The sequence below is a fragment of the Falco naumanni genome, chromosome 3 (assembly GCF_017639655.2).
Source record: "Falco naumanni isolate bFalNau1 chromosome 3, bFalNau1.pat, whole genome shotgun sequence".
NCBI lineage: Eukaryota > Metazoa > Chordata > Aves > Falconiformes > Falconidae > Falco > Falco naumanni.
This window is the reverse complement of record NC_054056.1, coordinates 23,269,430-23,278,794: the sequence shown is the minus strand read 5'-3', so window position 1 is coordinate 23,278,794 and position 9,365 is coordinate 23,269,430. Positions and strand designations below refer to the sequence as shown.

Here is a 9,365-nt window from a genome sequence, read left to right as displayed (position 1 = left end):
AAACCTCTATAGTGGAAAATTAATGCAAAGGCACAAGAATTTGCTATTACAAGTAACTGCATCGTAAAATCCCTTTCACAAGCCAACCACATCCATCTAAAACCTGATTTCAGTTGTTGATCCCTCCCAATTCCTGTTGGGAAGCTTTTCGCAAGGGCTGTTCTGTTGAGTAAAAACCTTTTAATTTCCAATCGACATTTATTTCTGGCCACTTCACACCAAATGTTCCTTTTTCAATAATGTACTTTTGCACAAAGCATTTCTTTTTTCTTCTCTGCCTATTTTTAAGCTCCTGTTTTGTTAAAGATGGAAACAAGATTCCCTCTCAAGCTTTGTTTCGCTAAGCTAAACAAGCCAATCTCTTTTTAACCACCCACGACAGAAAAAACTCCACTCCCCTTAATTATTCCATTGATGCTAGGTGGCCAGTGTGAATATGAATTCATATTTCCTGTATTGGATAACTGTGGTTTGTATTTGAAATGACATTATACTCAAGGGTCAATGAAACTTTCCATGAAACTCCACTAAAAATACCCTACTTGATGCACCTTAGTGTTACGTTTGCTTTCCTCGTGGCCATAGCACATCGGTGGGTCAACCATACCTCTCAGAGCTCGTGTTACCCTCCCCTTCAGTCTTCACCTAAAAGTACAGCAGGTATTATTAGTCCTTATTTTGCGCTTTGCATCACTTCGCCATTTCTGTTACCCCAGTTTTTAAGGTCATCCACAACTTCTTAATCCTGCTCTGCAGATTTCACTGTTGCAGCCAAGGGGGTTATAACTCTTTGATCCACGAACGCTGTGCGCCAGCAGGGAGAAAGTTTTCAGGTCACTAAGCATGTAACCTTCAGCACTTGCTTCATTTATAGTCCCTGAGTAAGACCTAATGACTTCCATGGGGCAATGGATAGATTAAAGCCAAGCATTAAGCAGCCTAGAATCATGAGACAGCAGAAAGTTGTTTGTCCCGTCCTTTCCTGGCTTGTGACTACACTGCTTATGCCTTTTCATGCAGGAATTAGTCCCCGATGCCCAGTTAGCAAAACTGATAGCCCTGAAGTTACTGCAGCCCACCGAGGGTGACCCCAGGCCTCAGTGAATCCACCTGCTGGTTCATATCCACCAACCTTCAACGTGGAGATGGTCGAAACAGGGGACATAGGAGATGACAGCAGGAAGGGGGAAAAATGAATGAGTTGATCTCTGACACAAAGACGGAAAGTCAGCTGCATGAGGAGATCTCTGTAGCCAGCGGTAGTGACTTTCCTTCCCTTCAAGAAGATGAAAACAGGCACTGTGTGATGGCCAGCACGTGGGTGTATTTGACCTGGAATGGGCTGACTCCAGCTGCAATCACAGCCCTCATCAGTACAGCGCTTCTTGCATGCGTCCTCTGCCATTGTATCCAAGAGCAGAAATCACCTGCAAAACGCAAACCGGCAGATGATGCAAAAGGAGACAGCTCAGTAGTCACAATTTTGCCTTTCAATTGTCATAGCAAGCACAGGGCTTTGAAAAGCATCATTGAAGAAAGAGTATCGAAGAAAGAGTATCACAGAAAATACACTGTGCCAATTTCTGAATCATCCATAGATGAAAACACAACTGCCTGCAGGCTCACAAATGTCAGCATTTACTGCCATGCTAATGCCAGGCAACGTGCATACAACAGCCAAGCAGATGCAAGGCACATTAGGCAAGTTTCTGCTTTTATTTATAATGAAAACAAACAACTGTGTGGGTGAGCCCACCCATGCCCCCCAACTTGTGCAGTGCAAATGGTTTGGGAAATGGCTATTCATGTAGGATGAGCCCGCGAGTAGATTACCACTTCAGTATGTCAGAAAGGTATTATTTATAGCTTATTTTTGTAGTAACAGCGACGGCTTCTAGCATTCTGCTTTACCACGCCAGCAGCTGCAGGGAGTTGCTGCGACAGACGCTGGCCTCGTGCACACCCATTGTCCCAGCTGCTGGGATGAGCCGTGCCATGGTGGTTCACCTGCCTCCACATGGAGCTGGGTGGTTCCATCTTCATAGTGACCAACCATAATTATCGATTCTGGCAAGAACAAAAGGTGCTACGTGTTTTTTGTGAACATGTATGCAACCCATACCAGCGATGCCAGGGGGTTAATGTATAACAGTATATGTATAACCTTAGGTTTAATGTATAACCTTAGTATATGCACAGCCTTAGTATAATTACTCAATTGTAAATGAGAAGTCCTTGTATTAGTGTAATTGTTCAGCTAGTGATCAAGAAGGTGTGGTATTGAACGGACAAAATTTATGATCTAACTTGAAAGGAACATCTAGGATAAAAGAACTGATTGAACTTCACAGGTAAGAGAAAAGAACTGATCGAACCTCATGGAAACCCAGCAGGTTTTGCCAAGTAACATCGTAGCAGGACTAAGATGACCAGGTCATGGAGTATTTGGGAATGAATTTGGGTCAGTGGTCGCAAAAGCAGGCCTTCGACTCAGTTTGGAAGAAACTACGCATGTGCAAAAGGAGGGACTAATGTAAATTAATTTTGGGCAGATAACGAAATATATAAGGATCCTGGGAAAATGAATGCAGAATATAAAGGACGTATTTGAGGACAAGGTGAGCACATTAGGAGGAGATACCCCTGTACTCCCGGCACTGTAACGAACCACCCCTGCTTTCGAAACTTCAAAATAAGTCTTAGAATGATTCTCCGGCCGATCTTGCGGCAGCAGAACAGGCCAACAGCCTTGCCGTGAAGTACGCGCACCACAGAAAATGGCAGTGGGCTGAGCTGGTTTCCTCTCCTATTAATTCCCTGCAAATATTAATTAAACTTGCTTTACCAGCACGTAAGGCTAAAGGCCACCTGTATCACCCGTGCTGCCATGCAGTGCTAACGCGCGGCCTGGCCCGCTCCCGCGCCGAGGGAAGTGTTCCATTAAGGCCCCAGACTTTTTGAATCCTTAAGTTCTAAGACCTAGTTCTTAACTAAGGCTCCAGATCCACCCAGTTCCCTAAATTCTGCTCATTACTGCGTTAGTAACACTGACACCTGACATCAGGGCCCTCATGAGGTGGGGGCGGCAGTGGGACGGGGACCGGGACCGGCACAAACCACCCTCCCAAAATGCTCTTTTATTCACTTCAGTAAAGGGTGGGGCTAGCTGCGCGACACCTGGAGAGCCTGTGCTGCTAGCAGCTAGCTCCTGGCGCCCCAGCAAGCCCGGGTCGCGGCCCACGGGGGCCGGGCAGCGCCGGTACCGCCGCGACCCCCCGGGAGGGTACCGGCTCCGCCCGCCCGCTCCGCGTTTCTCGGCGCGGCCGCCGCGTGAGCCACAGAAACAACCGCGGCCGCTGGCGGCGCCACCCGCCTGCTTCGCCACGTGCCGGAGGCGGAAGTGAGACACAGCGCGCGGCGGAAGTGAAGCGCCGGGGCGGCCCGTGCTCCGCGATGGCGTCCTCCTTGTAGCGGCGGGCGCGGCAGCAGCCGTTCCCCTCCTTCCTCCCCTCTATCCGTCGTCGGGACCGGGCGGCGCGGCTATGGCTAGGGGCCAGGCGGCCGCGGCAGTGAGCGGTGGAAGGCGGGCGCTGCTGCTGCTGCGGTCGCGCTGCACGGACGGCGCCCTCCCGCCCGTCGCCGCCGCCTCACGTGACGGCCGCGCGGCCCCCTCCCCCGCGCGCCGCCGCCTCAGCGACTGGCAGCGCCCGGCCGCGCCGCGGGGCCACGGGGCCGCCGTTACCGGCAGCGCGGGGTGGGGGAGGCCCGGCGGCGGGGCCGGCAGGGAGAGCCGCTGCGGGGAGCGGGGTGAGGAGAGCGGGGGGGCGGGGTGGGGAGTCACCGAGGCTGGGGGAGCCGGGGGTCTGCAGGGCACCGCCGCCCTCCGCGGCAGCGGTGGAGACTGCCCGTAGCGGCGGTTAGGGGAAGGGGTTTTCTCCCCCGAAGGCTAAATTGGCTGTTTTTTATTGATCTGTAAGGCAGCTAGGGCATAGCCGTGTCTTTTGTCCAGTTGTCTTAAAATATACGTCTAAAATATATATTCATGGTTATAGATACGGCTAAAATAAAATATATGTCTGAAAATATAACGTCTTTCGGGACAGAGAGTTCGGCCTCCTGACGATTTACCTCACGTTCCAGCTTGCGTTCTTCCCGCCAGCTGGGTTATGTGAGTGTCCCAGTGGAAACTACGCTGGCTTAGGTTTGCATTCAGCGTTGAAAATATTTTCTGTAAAAATGTTAAATGGCAGTTTGTGAGTGATCTTTGTCAGAAAGGCAACCGACAAAGGTTTGTGTTTTTAACAGTGAATGGAAAGAGCCTGTGAGTTTAGTCCGCAAAGCTTGGAAGTGCTCACAGCTTCCACTGGTTGTGCTGGCGATGGCAAAGGAACAAGTTTCCATACCCTGACACTTGGTGGGGTTTTTCCAGGACATCCTCTTGGAGAGCGTTTCACAAGTACAGCAGTAGCATATTCTGTTTTCAAGCTCTTGCGCTTGTTCGTTCGATACCTTTTCAGTTTGAAGCAAGCTGTGTTAATCTCGACGCACAATCTAAAATTTTGTCATAAATAAAAAGTATTTGGGGTAGTAAGGAAATTCCAGGAAAGCAAACAATTTGATTAATTATTCTTTCTTAAAAGTAACTTACATTTTTTTCATCTCTTTTTTTTTCAGATGTAAGCATCTCTGCATCATCGTCTTTACAAAGCAAAGGGAATATTTCCTTACTGGGGAATAGGAAGCTTTTTTTTGACACTCATGCGCTGGTATGCCTCTTGGAAGAAAATGGTAATTTGCTGGAAGCAGGTGGCTTTTTTAAATGGGATTTTATGAGTGTTGTTTTAGTTTACAAAGTCTGTTACTTCTCTTTGATGTGTGATGTTACAGCTTCAGTTTTATGGATATATTTTTATATACACTGGATAAGAATATGTAGGGGGTTTTCTACTTCCAAAAGGAAACAGTGAGCTTATATAACTTTGATTGGAATAATGTGTTATTCTAATGGTAATTAAAATGCTAAAAAGAAATTTTAAGAATTTGGAGTAAGAAACAGAGTTTTCAAGGTAGTGGTTTAAAATGTATTAATTGGATTCCTACGTATTTAGTATATAACACCCTGAATATATAACAATGTAATACAATAGGATTGAATGCAGAATACTATGTAAAATGCAGCTTCTAGGATAGATCGTAGAATACTATATGAAATACGGCTGCTTTTATGCTAAAACATAAGGGAATAGATTATTTTGGGTTCACACTAATGTTGCTGAGGTGGGGAAGGTATTCTAAGGTGAAGTTCTGTACAGCTATATTGGCTTTTAACAGCTCTCCATCCCTGAAAAGGAGAGTGTCTGCTCTCTTTCCCCTGCCACATGGCTTTTCTCTCTTTCCATGGGCCAACCTAATTCTCAGAAAAGTCGCCAGCTCTTTTGCTGGATTGGTAGTCTGAGATGCTAGTTGAATGAGCCCTGGGGATGAGGGATAAGGAGAGAGGGGTATCTCTTCTTCCCTTTGGTGGTGGCAAACTATTGCACTAGCTCAGCTATTGAAAGCGTCTCACTCTCAGACCCCGTATGTGCCAACTGCTAGTTAGTTTGAAACAATCATGCTTTTCCAAGTGTTTCTTCTCATAATGATCAAATCTTGTTCATGGAATTTTTGCTTCTACATTTTGAAAATGAAGAAGTTGAGAGTATTTCTGGTGACAATGTTTTACCATAGTTCGCAATATATTCAATTTAAAAAGTTTCTAATAGGGACTCAGAGGCTCGTAGGCCTAAAATCAGAGCAGTTAGCTTTTTTCAACTGCTGAGTTTTGCACATCTTCAGTGGTACTGGAAGATTCAAAGTATAATGAAATTAAGTGTCTGCTTTTCAGGTGAGAATTCTTGCTCATAGAAATAACCACATGTGACACATGACATTCCAGAATACTTCTAGATAATTTCCAGCATTTATACTGCTGATAATTGTAATAGTGCTGTGCTACAGAAGCAGCTATACTATGTCACAAACATAATTGTGAGGTGGAGGAACTTGGATGTACTGACTAGTTGTGTTCTTTTGTTAGTGCTGGATCAAGAGGAGTGTTTTACTGTCTTTCATAACTGACATTCATTTCAACTTGGCACTGAGTATAGCAAGTGGCGTTTCTGTAAACTGTTCAGATTAAGATCTTTTTCTGAATGTTGTTGCATTTTGTTTTGCTTAGGGTTCACAACTCGGCAGTCGGAGGTCATTGTATCTGCATTAGTGGAAATTATGAACACCAACCTGGATATGATTTACAAGGACATGGTCACCAAAGTACAGCAGGTTAGATCAGAGACAACAATGGGCCTAAAGTAAATCAAAACGTTGTATGCCTGCTAATGAAATATATGTTGCTAGTTATTATTTATTAGATGCAATATTTTAGAAGTGCGAACATGAAGAACGAACATCCCTGTGTGTATCTGTTGGCTAGTTAAATTTGTCTTGACTTCATCAAATATTTGTGTTGTGGTGGACCTTGAGATTTAGGTGCTGTGAGCTGGTATGCAAACCACAGGTAGCTTTTTCGTTTCAGCCTTATTATAGTGTGAAATAGAATCACTTAGAAGGCTTTTAGACAGACATAGGAGGTATTCAATACATGGATTTGAATAGTTACAGCTCCTACATATTCTTTTGTGGACTTGTAACAAGGAAGTACAGATTCCTTCTGTTACTACCCTGTTATATGGTACCTTTCTATTTATCTCTTCATGTCACAATGACATTCATATTGTGTCAGAATTGAGCTGAATTTTTTTTTTTATATGATGTTTTTAGGGCATAATTGGTGTAGTTGTATACACTGATAAGATGTAGGAAAGTGTATAGTTTGTATGCTAATATAGAAGTCTATCTCCTTTTCCTTTGATGCATACATTGTTTGTGGTATCCTCTAAACCTACCCAGCATGTACGTTTTGGTGGGAGGAAGTGAAGAAAACTTGCTTGGAGGTTGACTGACAGTGCTGAATATCTGCAGAGATCCTTCCTGGCTACCAAGAAATGGTGTACAAGTGAACTGGATTGTTAGCTTCAACTTCTGAGGGAATGATTGCTTTGATGAATAATTGGGTCTGGAGGCAAGGCGTGTTCTAATACTGGCTGTGTTTTTTCTTTTTTTTGTCATTTTTTTTGTGGGGGTGGGGATGGGTGATGGCCCTTTGTCAACTCATACAACGGTAAATCCATCTAAGGAATTGGACATGACAGTGTTGAATATTGCCATGTTGAGCTGTTAAGCATCTGACTTCAGAAATGAAACTGCAATTCAGAGTAAGACATGATTCACTGCATGTGGAACTTGAGCATCTTTGAATGGCTTTCACAATATCTGCTATGCTGGATTCCCTGCCACATAAGCTCGTGAGATAGTGCTGACAAGAAGCATGCAACCTCTTCGGCTGCTCCGTGAGGCTGGGCTTTACAGCCCCAACTCCTCACCTTCTGAGCACAAGCTTTAAGTTATTTTGTAGTAACAAGGCTGCTGTCTTAAAACATGAGAAAACAGCAGCTGCTGTCTTGGTAATATAATAGTCTTGGCAGTACAACATCTCATTGAGAAGTGGGATACCTGGATTTTGCACCGCCTTCCATCTAGGGAGGTTCCAGCCCATCATTCCTAGCTTTTAGATTCCAGGCTAAGAAGACATGTGAGTGCTTCCTCCTCCTGCGCTGAATTTGTTCCACAGTCTGTCAGGGAATGCAACACTAAAGGGACCCTTTCTCCCACGGTTGGTTGTATTTTAAGTAAGCAGTCTGCAATAAGCAATCTCAACATCCTTCTGTGCTCAGCCTTTTTGAATGAAAGTAAACAAGTTTTCCTTCGTTTTGTACTGAATTCAATGCTGCTACTGATGGTAGATGTTTTCTGAGACTCAGATTTGACCCTTAGGTGACTTTTTGCCATTAAGATTTAAACGTGCAGGTTTGTATGGCATGCTAAGATAAAGCAGCTCAGGAGGTGTGCATGCCATGAATTTTGGGCAACATGATAAACCTGTACTTCCTTGTAGTCTTTTTGCATAAGGTCTTGTGCCAAAAGAGAATGAAGAATTGGAATAAGGTTTGGAATGTTCTGGATGTAGTTATTACCATTAGGCCATAGTTGGGTATGAAAAAGATAGTTTTGCACTGGTTAGATAAAACCTTATGGAAAAATAAGTGTGTGTGTGTGTGTATAGACATCAGGAAGAGAAGGAATGTAGAAGATTCTGTTCTCGGTTTTCTGAGTTCATTGAAGAGAGAACAAAAGCAAGATTGGAGACCTCTGAGAGTAAGAGAAGAGGTGTCCATGGCAGTACTCTTTCTGTAGACTTTTTGTAATGTGTGCAGTACACTGACCCCGTTCTTTCAGTCTTGTGGCCAGGCTACCTGGTGAGGCTCCTCCAGGTGCCGCTTGGAAATGAAATGCTGCAAGTTAGAGTAGCATTTCCTGAGTGGCTGTGTCAGATTTGTAGGGTTCTTAGTCCAGAATCAAACCCAAGGGACTACTTATTAGAAGGAGATCTTCAGAGAAGAGAAAAGGCAGTCCCTGTTGGCATGTGTGGATCGTGTAGGAGCTAGAACAATGTCTCCAGACTTTTCCGTCCTTGAAAATTGCAGAGCATTCTTGTTTGTCTTCTGTCAGTTCAGTGTAACAGGCTGAGCAGAGCAATTAAAAGTGTAAGTATAGTGCGTGATTCTGAGTAGTGAAGCAGAGTGAGCCCTCTTGCAGGGTGAGGTAACAAAGGAGGTAACTACAAACCAGTATGGTTGCGCTGAGGAGTTTAGGTCTGAAAGCAGGGTTTCCTCGCTTAGCTCAGAGACACCTCTTCTCTCCCTAATGCCGGTGCTACCTTAAGAATTTGAAGACTTGGAAGAAACTATTTCCTAGGCTATTAACTGAATTATTCTGGTCTGCTAATTTTGTCAAACGTGGCCAACTTGCTTATTTTGCCACCTTCCCTTGATTTATCTTGCTTTCTGAAACTCAGATACTCAATCTGAAATTCCTGAATTAAAACTTTTGGGGTACCAAAATAACCTGTCATATTTGTAGGCACAGATGAGAAAAAGCATTATAGTTGTTACATCTTCTGAGGTTTTTCTTTGTTCTTTTAAAGGAAATCGCACTTCAGCAAGTAATGTCCCATATTGGTGGCGTGAAAAAGGACATGATTATTTTGGAAAAAAGTGAATTTTCAGCACTTCGTTCAGAAAATGAGGTAAAAATCACTATTTTGGAAAGTGCTACTGTAGCACTTGCTTATTTTTTCCCATGGTGTAAAAAAAGTCTCATACCCAAGGGGATGGCTCTGGGGCCAGTATGGTTTAACACCTTCATTA

At 44.4% G+C, this 9,365-nt stretch overlaps 1 protein-coding gene across 3 annotated transcripts in view; it reads left to right on the top strand.

The window, feature by feature from the left end:
* The first annotated feature begins 3,419 nt into the window (after nt 1–3,419).
* The window catches only part of MCUR1 (mitochondrial calcium uniporter regulator 1), a 44,397-nt gene continuing 38,451 nt past the window's right edge, over nt 3,420–9,365 (top strand). For all 3 annotated transcript variants that reach the window (XM_040585990.1, XM_040585989.1, XM_040585988.1), the window contains exons 1-4: nt 3,420–3,807; nt 4,675–4,788; nt 6,218–6,321; nt 9,143–9,244. In XM_040585990.1, coding sequence (XP_040441924.1) covers nt 3,543–3,807; nt 4,675–4,788; nt 6,218–6,321; nt 9,143–9,244 — 585 coding nt within the window. In that variant the 5' untranslated portion in view covers nt 3,420–3,542. The remainder of the gene's footprint in view (nt 3,808–4,674; nt 4,789–6,217; nt 6,322–9,142; nt 9,245–9,365) is intronic.